The 19,227-nt window shown below is 37.3% G+C and overlaps 1 protein-coding gene across 17 annotated transcripts in view; it reads right to left on the reverse strand.

Moving 5' to 3' along the window:
* LOC18442513 (uncharacterized) overlaps window positions 1-19,227 on the reverse strand; it is a 42,582-nt gene that overhangs the window by 15,645 nt on the left and 7,710 nt on the right. For 4 of the 17 annotated variants that reach the window (XR_016047074.1, XM_088855157.1, XM_011628147.3 and 1 more), the window contains exons 5-13: window positions 14,049-14,760; window positions 12,824-13,915; window positions 12,550-12,676; window positions 8,404-10,247; window positions 7,918-8,080; window positions 7,682-7,808; window positions 7,495-7,578; window positions 2,365-2,847; window positions 2,055-2,150 (exon numbers count right to left, since the gene is read on the reverse strand). Coding sequence is in view for 7 of the 17 variants with exons in the window: in XM_088855157.1 (XP_088711283.1) it covers window positions 2,055-2,150; window positions 2,365-2,847; window positions 7,495-7,578; window positions 7,682-7,808; window positions 7,918-8,080; window positions 8,404-10,247; window positions 12,550-12,676; window positions 12,824-13,915; window positions 14,049-14,760 (4,728 nt within the window). In the remaining 10 variants the exon portion in view is untranslated. Of the gene's footprint in view, window positions 1-2,054; window positions 2,151-2,364; window positions 2,848-7,494; window positions 7,579-7,681; window positions 7,830-7,917; window positions 8,081-8,403; window positions 10,248-12,549; window positions 12,677-12,823; window positions 13,916-14,048; window positions 14,802-19,227 lie in introns of those variants that run through there. The other 13 variants (XR_016047075.1, XM_088855158.1, XM_020672342.2 and 10 more) reach the window with 9 other exon arrangements.

Consider the following 19,227-nt stretch of genomic DNA (forward strand, 5'->3'; position numbering starts at 1 on the left):
AGAATAAGCAATATTTATTAATCAAGAACAACATCTAAGTGAAGAAGGACCAGAACTGATTGCAATACAACACCACATGCCAGGCCTAGGCAGCTCGTTGCTCAAAAAGCGTGCACTAGAAGTAACCTCTAGTAATGAATCTGTGGAAAGAACAAGATTGAGATCCAGTGTGGCTCAAGTGAGGTCGAGGATTGTGATGCTGAAGAGGCTGAGGCCCAGGCCCAGGTAATGGTGTTACAGAACACTCTCTGAGAGAGGAGAGGCTGTAGACAGTGGTGTAGTGTCCGATAGGTTAGCTACTAGACCCATCCCATGGGCCAATTTTGAGGCCATAAGCGATCTAGGATAAATATCTCTCACTTAGTGTCACACACAATAACAATAAGCAACATGTGTGCATAGATTAAAATAAAACTATATAGTACTCTTGAAACTACAAATAAGAGTAAACAGATGTATTACTATGTACTACACATGAAATAGCTTTATGATCTCAAATGTCATCATTCTAAACACCTCCAAAAGAATGTTGGAGATGAATGAAGAGCACACAATGAACCACTTCATTGACTAGACATCAAACAGTGCTTCAAAAAATGAGTCCAACAATAGATCACAAGTTCTGACAAGTTTCCTTTTTAAGACTTTGCAATCTAAAACATAGTAATTGCCCTCATGTGGAAGCCAGATCAAATGAATGTAAGAACTGCATCACACATTGGAAGAACCGGGATTCATGAAAAGTTTTGGCAAAGTTTTACATTGGCTGGCTGCCTAACACAACCCACCTCCTTTACCTGGGCTTGGATCGGGTTAAGGAAAAGTTTAAGGTCCTCACCCTTCTTAGAACCAAACATTGGAAGAGCCTAAGGATGAAAAATCATATCAGAGATGGAAAAGGGTACTTAACTCATATACAAAGTCCATCCAGCAGATTCTTCATGAAGCATTGCAACCATGGTTGTAAGAGAATGAAATGATCCCATAAAGAACAAGCACGAAACTACAAAACTTTTGTTTTTGAATGTTAAGAAATCATAAACAATTGAACATAAGAGATGAAATGTGCATTTAAATTCATATTTTCCTAATACAGTTCAACCAAAAGCAATTTGCAACTTCGACAAGTGCACCAGAAAAGTGGGTGAAGACAATAGGGAACTAGAAAGAAGCAGCATTTTTATGTGCAGGTGCTCAACTACAATGTATTCACAACTTCTTTTTATGGAAAAGTATTTCGTAAGGCCACTGCTGAATACAGCCACAGCCCAAATCTTGCACACAGAACCAGTCCCAACGTCCTAAACCCTTCAAATCCATAATCTCCAACTCGATAAGCAAGGATGTAAAAAAGAAAAAATTGATTTCAAGCCTTAAAATGGTCCAACTTGCAACATTTTCTGGATCATTTATGCCAAGCCTTCATAGATCCACCAGATCTCCACCCCTTTTGGAGCTCCCAACTCCAGTCAAGGGCAGAAACGGATTTCCAGGCCATCATGCTGTTTTTGGCACCCCATATGAGTTTCGTGGGAGAATTTTGAAGTGCGGCTGGGAGAATTTTGAAGTGCGGCTACAAGACCACATGCTTCTTTTGTTGGTAACATTATTACACAGGGATGGTTTTCCATATCGCAGTCTGTCATACAATGCAATACGGTATGACAAGACTGTTAGAATATTCTGATGACAAATAGGCATCACATATCCAAGAACCGTTACTTTCAATGTCTAGGACCAGTGCAACTATTGTCTCCTATCTTTTTAATATTGAATATAAACAATTCAAATAATGCAGAATAAACATGGAACAGCAGCCGATAAATTAGCCAATAGAGAAAAACTGGTACTTGGGTCTTCAATTGTCATCCAAAATATTTAATGTAAAATTTGGATTCAAAAAGCCAAGAATATTTTTATGTCCCGCATATATGGCTGTAAATGAAGTTGTTAAAATGCTTGTCACCGAGATCACTAATAACATAGAAAAACTCACTAAGTGCATTCCCAGAATGCCCACAGCTAATGCTTCCACTCAGGAGAAACAGATCTACCTTTTGGTGAGCACACCATGGGTGAAAAAAGACAGAGCAATCAGCAACTCTACACCGGATGCAGGAGCCTCCAGGACGTTTACATATGGAACAGACCTGTAACAAGCATTCCTCAAATAAGAGAATTATTTGACCTTCAAGACTATGGCCATGGAACCAAATCATATCTGCATTGATTCACTTCCACCAGACAACCCACTTCATAATAAAAAACGTGAATTTTCACAGATGTTTTTATCTTTTCTTTAGGATATGGATGAAACATGAGTTCAACACTAAAAAAAATTGAACAGAAAATGTATTCTCTTACTGTATTCCTTTTTGGAGGAGAAACACCAGATACATCAAAGGCATTCATGGTATCAACATTAGGGCACCGCGTTCCAGGCATCCATAACCCACAAACCATGTGTAGCCATTGTGTAACGTTTGGATCAAGTACTGCAGCAGTGATGGTATTATGTACTTGAAAATCATCGACCAGGATATCTGCATTCCTCATGATACTTGTAGCATCCAGTGTATTAGCCTTCATCATCACTCTGGAGACTCGTTCCAAGGTACCAGGTTTCATGGCAGAGATAGAATCCATTTTCTCAAGCCGAGAAGGTCCACCCCCTAATTTACCACTTAGACCATTCAAATCGTCATGCTTACTATCAGAAAGATGGAAGGGATCAAGTGACTTCCGGCCCTTCTTAATTTTCCAGGTCTGCAGCAGATTTTTCACAATATTTCGACTTCTCAGTGCTCGAGTCATGGCGCCACCACTATAGCCACATAGAACACAGACCTATAGAACTCTAAGTTAGAAACATAAAGATGATTTTCCCATATAACTTGAACAAATAGTAGATATGGAAAAAAGGTAGCTGACTATTTTAAGGAAGGCCATTTAGAATCAATCAAGGTAGTAAAAAGCAACCAATATAAATACCACCTATGGATGGCATTATTAATCTCATGTTGGACAAACTACAAGGCAATCCAGCATGACATATAGCAGCACTCATAGATCTAGTATTCTACTTCTAGTTGAATCACGAAAACTGCAATGTTCTTTATATCCGAGCTTTGGTAAACTATAAACAAAAACACAAATATCCACAATCTGACATTACTAGATCCACCTCATGCTCAATTGCAAAAATTGTCCCATATTGGAATTTTACTGATAGCAGCATATATTAAACTACAGGCTATACCTTCAGTAAACTCTATAAAGATAAGGGGAAATTTCCACATCATTGCAGCTAGGAAGATATGTTCATGCACATACCAGACTCCAACACTAAATTATAATAGCACTCACAGTGTATTAGACTGATAGAGCACATGACTGATCCCCAAATCACGAATCTTTGTTTAGTACAATCCACATTATTTGCCACAATATATGAGCATTTCAACATGAATTGCAGGATGCTCTACCCATCAAAGCACATTTTCACCACTGCTTCAATCTAACACTCAAATAATAATAATTTCCACGAAACCAGGGGAGCCAAAGAGAGATCTACAATAGAATATTAACAATGAGAGCTGCCTGTGGATCTATTTTCATAAAATTTGAGAGGCCCGACCAAGATCGCTGCATTGCACTTTGAGAAAGCTCCTACAACGTTTCCAAGTGACACAAACCAAACCATGCATATTCCATTTTCCATTTTGAAATTCCAAATAAGTTTAAACAATCCTATCAAGGTGGGTTCATGTTGCCCTTCACTAGTCCAACAACCGACACTCCGTTTGTCTTAAACTCACAACTAGAACAACTGGCTCGCTTTAATTCATCCAAGCTGCTCTAAACAAACGTTGTTCCCAATCATAAAGACAAAAAGCCAATTTGAATCGTAGTTGTTGAAAACAATTCCGAATCCGAATCATTTTAGGACTTGGAATCTCGGAATCGCAGCCAGCTGGAAGATTCCTATTTTCGGAATCGATGACCATACAAGACGAATCATGGGAAATAAGATTCTTGCGCATAGGAATTGAGACTTGGCCAAAGGGGAATCGAGATCCCAATATAGATGGAACCAAGATTTCTAACTCTATGGAATCGAATTTCCGACCTATTTGGAATTGATCTATATAGAATCGATATTTCTTCATTTATGGAATCGAGATTCCTACATCTTTGGAATCGAGATTCCGAAGCATTTCGAATTGAGATTCATACCAGTTTGGAACTAAGATTCGACCTAGATTGGAATCAGGATTCATAGCAGTTTGGATTTGAGTTTCAACCCATCTAGCAATAGAGATTTGTAACCCTTTTATAATCAAGCATAAAGCAAACATATGGATAGTTGGTTTTGATTCTTTTTTCTACTTGGCAATGAAGTATTACCCAATTGCTTATAATTTATTATCAAAATAGTACTCCAATAATGCCATACAAAATTAAATTATGCAACAAAGAGTTACTGGGCCATTCTTTATTCATGTGGCATACATGTATCACATGTACATTATTTTTTAAATTTCTTGACTTACAATCTCTCTAATGGATCATTAAAAATGCACAATTAATGAAATAGCCTATAAAGAACATAGGCCACTTAATTTTTATTGATCACTTTCTGTCAAAAAATATGACATAAAGATGATTGTATCTTGTATCTTGAGATTGGGTTTCGTGTAATTTGATACTTTGATATCGTAAGCATCAGTTGTCCAAAACAAAGAGAGTATGGACATTGAAAACATCACTTCCCCAAAAATAAATAAATAAATAAACGAGTGTAAATCCTGTATGTACTGACGCTTCGTGCCTTTTGATAATAAGGGTGAAATGTGGAGTATTTAAATTTTAATGATCCAAGGACCAAGTTCTCTTGATTTAATGCTTCAACACCGTAGTTATACCAACCTTTGTTACTTGCAAAAGATATTAGAATCATATATGTTGAGTATCTCCTAACTCTAAACATTTGCATTTGAAGGTTGATTTGAGTTACAAATACATCAGCACCGCATTCATCAGATTACTATTGGAGCACCTATAAACCAAGGGAAACAATATCCTCCAATAAGGTTTCCACATAATTGAAATTAGAATCTATAAATATTTGAGGTTGAGATTGCACACACAATGAATAGCAAAGTTGTGCACCTATGACCAACAGTACTTCATTTTGTGGAATTAAGATTCCAAAATAGTTCGTATCGAGATTCTATGGAGGTCGAAACAAGATTCAGTTTCTTGCACTACAAACCGAGGTACTTAGTATTGTGGATTCTGGATTCAAAATCAAAACAAATCGAGACTCATTACATGTGAAAATGGGAATCAACAAATGCGGAATCAAGATTCAATAAATGTTGGAATCGAGATTCAAAAAAGTTGGAAGCGAGATTCCATAAATAATGGGATCGAAATTCCAAAAAGGTTTGAAAATTTCATTCCTTAATTAAGGAATTGAGTTTCTTGGATTCCATGAAGATTCCTTGTCAAAGAATTGCAAAATTGGGGTTGCAAACTGAAATCGCATCCTCGGCAGAGAGATTCTGATAACTACGATGTGAAGCATCCAGAGGTGGTCATTCTTCCACCAAGCATTGTTCTGTGCAGGCAAGCCAGAACTTTAGTTCCACAAGATGCATACAACGCACCAAGGGGGAAGATAAAATATCTGGCAATATAAAACTCTGCAGCTACATATCCTTTTGCACATATACATGCCTGTATATGCACTGTAATTGATTAATCTATAAAAAATGGATTGTCATGCTAGATAATTTGAAAATAAAAAAAATGCAATACGCTGTTGATAATTTCCTCTGCAAGCAAGACTGATGCCATCAGCCATATCTTGTCTCACCATTACCGTTCTTGGCGAATACAGCGAATCACCAAACCTTGCACAAGTTTTCCTCGAATTCGTTTTTTGATAATTGAGTTTTTCTTTCATAATTAACCTGGTAAAAGTTTCTTGATGATTAAGATAAATGCAAAATATTATGTAAATCCAAAATAAGGCAATGTAACAAATGATCTATATCCTCTAGTGTTGATGAAAACAGAAATGAACTTCTATTCTCTAGAGGTTCTACAAACCAACTGCAATCTAGAAGCTTGAAAGTAGAAGAAAAATAATATTTTTGGAGGCCACAGCAAGAGAGAAAGAGCAAAATTAAGGATAACCATAAGAGATATCCCAATGAGAGCATTTCAGAAACCACCTTTGAGAGCATTAGAATCAAATGCTTCGAAAGACTCAAATGCTTCGAAAGACTGGCTGATGGTAGTTTCAGGTATCAAGGAGTTAAGAATTCAAGCCATGAAGACTGCAAGGTATTAACACAGGGATCTATAAAGCAATTTTTAACAAAATATCTAACGAGAATAAGGATCTTGCAGGGTGTTGGAGAAGTTATACATAATGATGAAGTTCCTCCTCCTGTTGACAATGCCAGTGGATTTTTTTTTTACAAGGTTAACTGTTGTATTGCTGTGAAAGTAACATGAAACAGACGGGGGATTCAAGAGTACCCACAAGTAGGGTCTCTTGATAAAAAAAATAGGTCAAAAGACCCTATACAAAATATTGGGGCGTATAGAAATGCCTGATTACAAGGAATTTACTGGATCGTGAGTAAACAAGGGTGCGCCTACTGTGGTCCAGAGCAAAAAGGGAGATGGACCAGTGGCTACTATAGAATTACAGCAAGTGTGAGTAAGCAAAGGTACGCCCATTGTGGTCCAGAGCAAAAAAGGAGATGGACCAGCGGCTTCTATTGAACAACTGCAACCCAAACAATACTCGTCTAGGTGAGGTTTTCTGCTAGAGCCCTAGCTCCGTCTTTCGCCAGAAGATCGGAGAATGCCAGTGGATTAAGTCAACACCTTGTCAAAATTTATATATCTGTCAGAAGCATTCCTATACATGTTTGCCAAAAGCGACTATTGAAAGTAATAGGACAGGGAGGGCGGTCAGAACCTGTACAATGGCACATGAGCTAATAGCTGTGAAATCATATCTAGATGTTATCACCAAAAGAAAAGAAAAAGAACAAACATTCCACTAGTTAAAGGTTACCAGAGTACTTTGATGTAAAACAACTTCTCAAATATCCATAAAGCATGCGAAGGATTGCAGCTTTTACGAGACATTTTTCCACCATGGGATGGGCTACCTATACCTTCCTTGCATTGTTCATAGATTACTTCTAGTTTAATAAAATTAATTTTTGAATAGTTTAATGACATTATTATTTAAAAATAAAAGAGCAACAATTTGACACATAAGAATGATATTGCAATAGAGAGAGCAAGAAAACATTAAAGTGAGCTGGACTAGAAATGCAACGCCCAAGAAATGGACAACTTAGAGAGGTTATTATAACGAACATGCAAATAAAACATTATGAGCAAAGATGGTAAGTTGTTAACATATAAAGGATACATTATCTTTGTAAAAAAGTAACCACTCACAATGTCTTTGATATCCGCCCTGCATGGTCTACAACACCAGCGACCTTTGGGTGCCTTTAAGACACCATAGCAAGCTTGGTGCACCTGATTCAAAAGAGATATTGTTCATAAACACACTTTTACATTGGAAATGGAAAAGTGAGATTAGATATCTAAGATAAAATAATAATTGCAATGAGGAACGAACTTTGATTAAGCACTGGCTGCATTCTAGTATGCAGTTAAAGTCATCTTTATCAGAACCTCCACAAACACAGCAGAACACATCAGAGTCCAAAATAAAAGCTTTCCTCTTGCGACATTTAGTAGAGGATCTGCATCCAAATCAACATACACTACACAAATGAATTTCAATCTAATCTTAGAATTACCCGGTGTTATATGAAAATATAAATTGACGTTTACAGTCTATAGATTGCTCACTTTTTTCCTTTTACTTCATGAGAAACATCTATAGGACCTTGGGTTTCCTTCACATTTTCCAAACATAACTTCTCTGACGTTCTGAAAACAGACCGCTGCATGCATATTGAGTTCTTCCTAGTACATGAATTTGGAGTACGGGATTGCTTCTCTGTACCAATGCCTTGTAAACAGTTACTATGAATTTATTATGTTACGTCATAATAATATTATTATTATATACATGTGTATATATCGATAGATTTATATATATATATATAGAGAGAGAGAGAGAGACAGATAAAACATAGAAAGAGAGAGATCTAATAAAGGAATTCTAGATTTAATTCTGTAACAAGCAAATAAATTTGAAATGAGTTCATTGTAGGAAAGAGCTCGGTAGAAACAGTTTTTCCACAATAGAATCATTTGGAGATGGCCTTCTGAATAAGATTAAAGAAATAAATAAATAAAAAATTTAGTTAAGAACCATTTAAAAAAACTCACCATTTAGATTATCAACTAACTTGTCATTTTGGGTAGCACTTCTAGGACACAAATTTTTTTCTCTTGACTGCAGATGTTCTTGCCTGGAAAGATGATTTAAACAAGCTTGCTTGTTGGCATGCTTCCCCTTTTGAGTTAACTCATTAAGACTGTACTTGCGAACTTCTTTGACAGCATTTGCAGTCTGATGCATTTGAATAGCAGAAAACCAATCCGCTGCAGAAGTTTCCACTGAGTCGTGACCTTCTTTATCTTTCACTCTTGAAGCAGCACAGGGGGTGGTATGGCATCCTTGGCTTCTGTTGGAAAATTTATTCTGGGTCTCTGACATAGAAGAAAATCTCATCTCCTGGTTCTCATTTGTACATCTTTTAGCTCTTCTGAGGATCGAGCTTAACGAGACAACTTTTGCTGCTTTTTGCAAACCTTCAGCTGAGTTTACATTGGCAATGATACCAAGATTTCCACATACTATCGGACGTGCCTTCTGATCATTACAGTAATTGTTTGGTAAAGCTGAAATGGACTTGCCCAATCCCATTTTACTGTATTTCTGAACCTCTTGAACATTTGGGTCCTCTCCACCATGTTGCACACCTGATTTGTCTTTATCTTTAGTCATTTCCCTATTGTTCTTCCATTCTTTTGGAAAGATAGGTACTTGTAATACACGGCCCTGTCCAGAATCTATATACTTCCTGCTAGGGCCATCCAATGTACAGGCGTCCCCCACCAAATTGAGGGGTCTACTGGATGTCAACGTTGAACGTTTTCGTTTTGGACCCAAGGTTGCAATAGTACAAAAACAAGATGATTTTGTCGGGCCAAGGTCAGCATGAGATGACTTTTCCACCTCGGGATAAACACACATGGCAGAACACTTGCTGCGATTGACAAGTTCGTATTGCCTGTCATCTGTCCCAGAACCAGATAAAGATGCATCTAATTTTTTCCATTTCATTGTTTTCCTCTTTCTTTCTATTTTAAAGGCCCCACCAACTTGTTTCTTATGAACAGCATTCTCTCCCTTGGGAGAACCAAAAGGAAGCCGCACCTTCTTCAATCTAAGGGAGCTTCTGACTTTAAGATTATTAATAGGATCAGTAGAATGACTTGGCAGAGTAGAGGATCTTCCCAATACTGCATCTGTGTTACCAGACAAATTAGCAGTTTCAGCCCACATACCCGCATTATGTGCATCAGAGGAGCAGCATTTTTCTATGCCGGAGCCTTCATCAACAATCTCATCACATGTGGACCTTGTACTTCCCAAATCCAAATTAACAAAACATCTACCAGAAAACTCCGTCACCACAGCTGCAGAACTTTCAGAACAAACATTAGACATTTGCTGCTCTTTTAAAGACCCAGCATCTTGACAACCTTCATCAAATCGCTTTGAGGCTGTATCTGCAAGTTGGTCTTCATTTCTTGCCCTACACATCATCTTTGCTGGCCTCTCAATGTCAGTAGTAGCAGAACTATCCATTATCTTGCCAGGAACATCTCTCCATTGCATCGTATTACAACTTCTTTTCACAATATCTAGAGTTTCTAAGTTCTCACATCTCTTCAATTCAGTGGTTTTGTCCAATGAACTTCTAAACCCATCATCAATGGAGGGAGGAAGTAGAAGTGACGTTTTGTCGACTGCAGTGTTACCATTGTTCTCTTTCAAGGATCCCTCAGCATGGGCTCCCATTCTGGAAGAACAACTTCCTGCAAATGACTTTAAATGCTCTGCACACCAGAAGTTACTACAGACACATGGATTGGGTTCCGCTTGGTTGCATCTCGCATGTTTAACACAGCAATTGTTGTGATGATTGCTCCGGCTTGCAAGTCTTCAATGATAAGCAAGAAAAGAAACAAAAAGAATGAAATACAAGAACTATAAATGGAAGAATTGCTACTTCTAGAGAAACACAGAAACAGATCATACATACTTTTCCTTTTTGTGGAAAGAACCAGGTGATTAAGAGTGATCAAGAAAGAAATATCACTGCTATAAGAAAATCGGTTTTTTATTCCTTTTTGAGGTCACAAACAGAAGTCTGTTTGTGAAGTAACCTATGCTTGCCAAGTTTACATAATCTTTAGGCTCAGCAATAGCCAAAAAACATTATGAACTATTACAGCGAAAGCATAGCAAAGGAAACTAATAGTCCCGAATTGAGAATCCATTATATAAAACAGAGTCACTATACTAGTGGATGATAAATAACATACTACAACTAATCATTTCACCAAACAACCTATGATTACATCCTTTCTTTCCCTCAGCATCTTCTGAAAAGAAGAGCTCCTCCTAAGTTTTCAATTTTGACAGAGGCTGCAAGTTCATGACAAAATGTCCCACTTGTGCTCGAAAATATTCAAGGTATCTAACCAATTGAAGATGTTGTCAAAAGATGGTGAAGAGATGAAATACAGCATCAGAGAGACAGTCAGTGATTGCAGTTTGAAGAATGTTTCAACTAAAAAACAAATGTGCCAAAAATTTAATATTGAAGGAAGGAACCCGTACCAAATACTCAACATTGAAGAAATGGAAGGACTGAAGCCATCAGCATCTCAAGATTAAGGAAATGAAGGGAATGGAGTAGTGTAAGAAGTCCAACTACAGTACTTTTCGGGAAAACAAAGACAGATTTCTGAGTACATTTTTGCTCTCAAAACTTCCTTTGCAGCCCAACAGAGGAAAGGTGTGATCTGAGGTCAGCAGCCATAGAGAATGCGATTTTGCAAGGGGATGAAGATGACTAGATGTATAACACAAAGGTGCCTCTTGTTTAAAATCATTCCACATCCGATGCATGCTATATTCTTGGGAGGTCCCTAGAGACCCAGTTAAAAACGATCCACATGCAAGATGCTGAAGGTTTCTAGAGTCATGCAGAAACCAACAAACAATCAAGCAAGGCAAAGGGTTCTCGATAAGAGGCAGACAAGATAAATCAGAAGGGCTCTACACTCATTATTTTCTTTCCAATTACCATAATGGACTAACTTTCATAATATAAATTTCGAGGGCAGGAGGGGAGGGGGGGGGGGGGCTAGAGAGAGAGAGAGAAGGCACGAGAAAGAAAATAAATTATAGATTTGTAATCCCCTTCATTCTGGCCTTTCAAAATTTAAAATCTCATAAATTTATTTCACTTATTTCCAAAATCATTGTCTTTTTCCCCCCAAGATCATGTGTCTGGTTCATCCTTTTGTCCTTTTTTTCCTGTTAACATTGTCTAGAAGCACAAGCTAATTCTTCTCTACTGTTCTTCAACTAAATTTGTATATTCTCATAACCCAACTGCCCATATAGTGTTTGTAGTAGATGATGTTTGACTACTATACAGCTTAAGAGGGATTGTTGAGATAAGTAGTTTGGTAACCTGGTCCAGGTTGCACAGGAAATACATTTTGAAACAGTATGGAGCCAATAAGGATGACCATTTCAGGCCAAGAGCAAACCATAAAGCTCAAGCAATCCATCTGGCATTTGACCAAAGACATCACAAAGAAAACATTTATCGTCAGTTCAAAGCTGCAGAAGAGTGCAAATCAAATCAGTGGACCCCCAAGTAATCATCGCCAGCCTTGTCACTAGAGCCAACCAATTCTTTGCAGTAGACACTACCAGCTATACTAACTTTCGACCACATGCAACCCGTTTTCAACCAGGTTTTTCCCAACTCGAACCATAGAGATATAGGCCATTGGACACCACTAATAGCAGCTCCACACCACCACAATGATTGGTGATGGGACAATTAGCCTCTACAACTAATTTATGTGGCCCTCAATATGGAAAGTCTGCATCCCAGAAAAGATTCATGCAGCATCACTGACATCTATTCTTCACATGACTCCATATTTACTGTTGTCCTTGATAATTAGGAACAATTGGTTTTTTTCTTTTATCCTTGAGAATTAGGATGACAACAACTTGATGAGATAAATTAAACCAAGATGGATGGATAAGCATTTATAGGCACTTAATAATCCACGACTTTCCCATGCACACATTCTGTTTCCACATGGAACTGAAAAAAGAAAATGTGAACAATGAACAACCCCATAATGAAAAACTTCCAGTCAATACAAATATAGTTGAACAGGAAAAGTAAAAGTTTTAATTATCAAAAATACCTAAGCAAAGGTTGCTCAACACAGCAATTTTGATGACAATGAGAGCTGTGAACATCAATTCCCCTTGGCTGTAATGAAATAGAGGGTGCAGTAGTCAAATTGCAACACTTGCAATAATTGTTTGGACCTGCAAAACAGTAAAAACAACAGAAATTTCAGAATGTAGCCAGAGGCCCCATAGCCTGTTGATATATCACAAAAAACTAGCATCCTTTAACATAGTCAAGACTTAAATGTTATCAGGTAAAATTAAATGAGATTTCATCATATACACCTGTAAGGCAACTCAACTTTTCACGTCCACCATCTAATAAACCCTTACAGCAAAATCGTGTAGTTTTATCTTGCTCTTCAGTTGTATCCTGATTACCATTCAGAACTGGTCCCTGCTTTGGTTCAGGTCCAAATCTTTCTTGTTGAGAATAATCATTTGGCAACTGTACAGTTGAATGACAGTAAAACTGTCCTTGATCGAGGTTCATGCAAGGTGTAGCAGCTTTGTTATCCTGCTTAGACACCTGAGGCAAACTTCTCAATGTAGGTGCTCTCAGATTCTCATCGGACACCTGATGCCTTAAACCAGTCAAGTCCCCATTAGGAAGTATAGTTGTCAGATTCGATAAGTATATTGGATTCCAACCTGAGAAGTTCACTGGCATCACTGATGATCCTGTTGAAGCGGCAGAATCATCAGCCCTATGAAAAAAAGAATCAGGATTAGCATTGGCGTTGGCGTTGCAGGATGGCTTCACAAAATGATCAGATGTGTTCCTGACATCAGGTTCAGCTGATAATATAATAGCTGGGTGAGGCAAATTGGCAGGACTTTGTCCACCAAGCATAACTGAATTGCTGTGATTACCATGCCCAACACTGATTCCATGAAGTAAAGAATCTCCCGTTTGCTTCACATGAACAGTGGAGCCAATGCTTGAAAAGGTAGAGGAACCATTGGGCATGTCCCTTGACATTTTGACCGCATCAATATGGTTGGCCAATTTCCGTTCCATCATCTCTGATTTGTTTGTTGTGAAACAATTTGTTCCAGATTTCAGAAGTTGAGAATTACTGTGAATTAACTTCGGCACAAGATGCTCTGGAGCCATATTGCTATTAGGCTGTAACATTAGGCCCTCTTCATTAGTACCAAAATTCTCCATGGGTGAAAGTAGCATTGACATTATTGAATTCTTAGACATGTGTCCCTCAAGGAGGTTAACGATACCAGGTTCCCCAACATGTGTGCTCCTATTTACGGGATTGACAGAATTTAATCTACTCTCTTTCTCACGTTCTTTCATTGCTGACAGGTCTGATGGACGTAGAAAGTTTTGTCTAGATTCCTCAGTTATCCTGGAACCAGAAGCTGCATCAAATAATTTAGAACGTCTTTATCCTAATAATAACTGGCAATTCTACAAAACAAGAACAATGATAACTGAAATAAATGCAAGCAACATTAATCTACATCAAAACTCAAATTACTATTTTCAATTTACCTCTCTGGATCAATTGTTCACAAAATAGGGACTTTTGATCACCAATTGCATTGAATGATTGAGAACGTATTGATGATGGAAGTGAGCAATTGCGTGCCTGGCTCTGCTGAGATGGTTGCCCAAGCCTCAACTCAATGTTTGATGCCATAGCATCCTTATCCAGCATAAATACTTCCCTTGTCCTGTTGCATCTTCTTGCAGTAGAACCACCATTGAAAGATTTCAGGTTCGTTGACCTTTGATTGGTAACAAATGGATTGCCACCTTTGCTAATGAACTCAATGTAATCGACAATAGATTGGTATTCACAATGCTCAGAACCTTTGTCCAGTGAAGCTCTTGTCACCTTGGGGCCAGGCAAAGTATCATTTAATGCATGTGTAGTATGATTACTCACAAAAGCAGGCATGCTACTGGGTGAAGTAAGATTAGAATTGTCACCATCCTTTGGACGGACTATCTCAGTTGTCCTACTAGCTGAACTTTCCAGTATGGCAAGTCCCCCACGAGGGTAATTAAAAGAATTTGCATTGTTCCAAGGTTGTTCAGACCTTGGTTGTCCATCAAAAGGATAACCATGACGAGAAACACCAGAGTTCTTCTCAATATTCTGATTCTTCTGAATGCAAGCTGATTTGTATTTTGGTTTCCCAGCATTTGCAGTGCTTCCATCAGGCCAGTCCCAGCCAGCAGTGTCATCTGGCAACTTGATCTGAACCACCATAAAAACATCATGACAAAGTACCATCCACACTGTAAAAAAAAAAAACTATAGAACCCATGAGATAGACATTCTTAAAGCGGCCAACACCTGAATATATCCACAAATCAAGACACATGTATAAACATACCATAACTACATGAACAGTAAAAATACATTTTCACCTTTTTAACATTCACAAAATGATCAGGATTCTCAAAATGATCAGCAATAACCCAGGTCCCAGATATTATTCAAGACCTCTGGCAAATAATAAAGCTAAATCGGTCACCAAACAAACTGTACTAGTTGTGTCTCCTTCCAGTTGACCATTTCGGTAACTTCATAAACTATTTCCTTTCTTCTGCTTTCCCTAAGATATACCCTTATAGCTGAAAGAGAACCTTTATCCTTAAATAAAGGAAGAAAGCCCATTCCAATATATACGCATTGAAAGATTTATGGGAAGGACTAATCCCAAAAGACCTCACCTGAAATGTTACAATAAAATCATTTCCAAATCACTTCTTTTGTGATCCTTGGTCACCTATGCCAAAAGATATCAATGTCCAAAAACATGCAGCCCTAATAGAATGTACAAAGTGGTACAGATTTTACCAACTTATCCTTAAAAAAGGAACTCCCCAAGGAATTTGTTCTCCAAACATGAAACTGTAAGATATTTGCTATATCTCCATACATATCCCTGTATTTCAAATAACAATAAGAGCATGATGCCCCAAAACAGCTAATCTTTGCAGAGCAACTCCTTAAACAATCCCATATTACAAATAATATCGAAAATAAACCTCATAGAGGATATCCAAATTCCAAAAAACCCCCCATAGGAAAGTAGGGACGGAGGCTGCAGGAAGGTAGAAAACCTATAAGAAACAACTATGAACATCCAACTACTAATTAAAACAGGATTTGACTCGAAAACATAGTCGAACTTGGGTATGACTGAGTTTATCTGTATATAATATTTATTCTGCTCTTTTATCACCTAAAAGGAAACTGCAAACTGGTAGCATTCATGTATTTAAGTTTGTACCAGGCTGATATCGCTTAATATTTTGTCTCTTCACAAAAAAGTGAGAAGCTCGCCCGAGTTTTTACAAATTGAGTGTTCACCTTGATGAGTCCACTCAGTTTGACGGTAACCAAGTTGATCACCTAATTTGAGTTTTTCACCATTGCATCCAACTGCATGGCAGCACCAGCACCTAATTCTGACATGTCAACCTGTTGCAAAAGATCCCACATTCTTCCTTAATGCCCTGATGTGCAAGGGATGAACAGCATATGTGAGGAACAACACGCCGAAGCAACGAAAGTCTGCACACTGGGCATACAAAGAGAACCTTGAGTCAACACACTTCAGATTCGCAATTTGAGCGACAAGCCTCTTTAACAAAATGAAGTGATGCCAAAAACATCAGCCCAAAGGTCCATAGAGACTGATCCCAAAGCAACTACATGGCATCACTTTCACCCCCAATGACTGGTATGCACTCTAGTAGTCTGCACGCGTCGCATATGGACAGAACCTTGAGTCAACACAAAATCAGGGCCCTGCTTCAGATTTGCAGTGCGAGAGACAAGCCTCTTTACTGAAGTGAAGTAAAGCCAAAAATATCAGCCCAAAGTTCCATAGAGACTGATCCCAAAGCAACTCCATCGCATCGCTTTCACCCCCAATAACTGGAATGTTCTCTTGTCAATCAGGAGATTCCATTCAGGATCCAATAACAAAGGGTTACTTTTGTCAAGGAATCTACATTCTCACATGCGCTCTAGTAGTGAAGTTGATAAACCTTCAGCGTGCAGGAGTTACATCTAGTAGGCACATATCGAATTGATAATCACCAATGTAGAAATTTTTTGCATCTAATCAAAAACATTCTCACAACAAGAGATCTGGCCACTTTAGTCATAAGTTCACTTTCACCAAATTGACATCATCTCTAGATCACTCAGTAAAACTCGTATTTACCCCCCCTAGATCTTCAGTAATATTTCCAAAGCTCCAATCCCGAAACCACCACAAGCAAAACCTTGGGTGCACAGCAATCCTAAAGAAGTCTTTTCTTTGGGGCCAAAGACCTCAACCAGTGGTTTAAAAAACGGATCGGTGCCCCAGATCGAGCACCCAAAAACCCATCCGGACCAGTGAATCAACGTTTCGGATCGGGAATCGGCCGAATCGATCGAATTCGGCCTTAAAAAAAATTCAAAAAGATTATTAAAAATCACTATAAATGTTGTTTTTTAGGAATCCAATAATAAATGAGGGTACTACATTAATAAGTTTTATTTTTTTGCATCAATATGCAAATATTGAGATGTTCTTTCCCTGTATGAAGATTATCATCGAACATTTATTAAAACCTAACTAAATACAATATTATACATTGAAATTAGAATTATTGGTTTGTATTTTATTATTTTATCATCATTTTACTATACAAATAAGAATAAAATTAAAAATTGTCTTATAATATTATCTAATTTAAAAAATATAATTTACAAACTATAACAAAAAATAATAAATTACATAATTTATAATGTAAATAAATTCGATTAATAGAAGAATTGGTTATCATTGTAATTAGTATAATTATTAATTACAATATTATAATAAACGTGATTCAAAAAACAAGGGTATGAGCCTCACAAATAAATAAATCTAATATCTAATAATTAGTGCGGATAGAAATATAGAATATAAAAATATAAATTTACAATCATATTTTAAGAAAATTAATAAATAAATAAATAAATTCATACTTGCAATGTAGAGTAATTGATAAAGTAACTTAAAAATAAATTCTTAAGTGGTATACGTTAGTGTTATTTTTCTCTCGTAAAATATCCCATAAACTAATATTTTTAATATTCAATAAACTAATATTAGTATTCTTTTTTGCTTTTATTAATATCCTATGAGCTAGTACTATTTTTTTTAATTCTAATTAGTTAATAGTCCAATATTAATCATATAATAAAATAATCCATGAGATAATAGCCTAATAGTATTAGTCTCTTTATTTTGATTTTTTGGTAAGTAAATTTAAATTTTTTTGGTGAACGATAGGGGTGGTGGGCCCTACCACCCAATTATTATTTTTAATAATTTTATTTCTTTTTTTATCATGTAATTTAATGTCAGGCGCACACCCCTCTTATTGATGCCCAACCATCCCTACCTAAGTATTAATCTATATGCTCATTCAATGTGACAATTGGGGTATGAGAATTGTCCCACATCGAAGAGATGTGGGATGCAAAAGTCATAATATAGAAGGACCTACAACAACATTGATGGCAATTGCTTGTTGGGGATTGGGGTGATGTGCAAGGTCCACCCAATTAATTTATGCTGACGTCACATGATGCCAACATGGATGTTTAAAGGATTTTTAATAATAAAATGGTAATAGACAATGATACCTGACATCAGGACCAATGAACAGTGACGTCATATGACATCAGCCTGGCGATTTTAAAGGTTTTTTAATAATAAAATGAGAATCACGTTTTTTCTTTGGATCCGAAACGGCTTGAGTGATACCCAATCCGGATCGCCCGATTCTGGATCGGATCGCCGATTTTTCAAACACTGCCCGCAACTACTCCAAGTCACAGTATGCCAGCATCTATTAGTAGTCCATAGTGCTAAAGAATTCAATCGCCCGGCTGCCTAGGCAGCCAAGTAACATGGCCAAAGCGCACTGGACTAGGAGGCCAGCCTAGCCATTGAGGTCCACAGGCACCAGCCTAGGTGCTCGAGAGGCCGCCTTGGCTCCCGCCGCTGCTTAGGTCCCTAGGCTTTTGTGGCTTGAAGTGGTTGTGAAAGAGGAATTTTGTCAACCAATAGTAACCTATTCGAGCCAAGATCGATTGCATTTTCAAAGGTTAGTATATTTACATTTTTGGTTTAGGATTTGTTCATTTTATGAATATTGAGTTTAGATTTATTTTTTGAGTAACCCAATCTTAATAGAATATCATTAAACTTAGATCTCAATGGATATTTTTCCCTTCTTTATTGGTCTTAAATTTGTATTATGATAGAAATGGGGTAATAATGTAATTTTTTCTAACCCATTTTCCACTTTCAGTGGGTTCTTTTATTTAAAAGTGGGTTACGATTTGTGTTTAATGATATTTTATTAAAAAATGGGTCATGGTTTGTGTCGAATGACAGGCTACTAAGATTGGTTAAACCCAATCTACCAATGGGTTCTTTTCCTATGGTCTTAAATAATTTTAGACTTTTAGTAATTCAGTTTCAATTTTAGAACTCATTGTGCATGAGAATCTGAGGGACTTAGACCGTGTTTTCCATTTCTTTTGTTAAAAAATATGGCAGTTTGAGGGGGGGTTTGGCATCCAATCCAACACCTTAAACACCATTTTAGGGGCCTAGAACCCTCACCTCCCAGGAAATCAGCCTAGGGAACAATGCGCCCAACT

The sequence above is a fragment of the Amborella trichopoda genome, chromosome 13 (genome assembly GCF_054954075.1).
Source record: "Amborella trichopoda isolate Santa Cruz 75 chromosome 13, AtrichopodaSantaCruz75HAP2 v2.0, whole genome shotgun sequence".
In the NCBI taxonomy this organism is placed as follows: domain Eukaryota; kingdom Viridiplantae; phylum Streptophyta; class Magnoliopsida; order Amborellales; family Amborellaceae; genus Amborella; species Amborella trichopoda.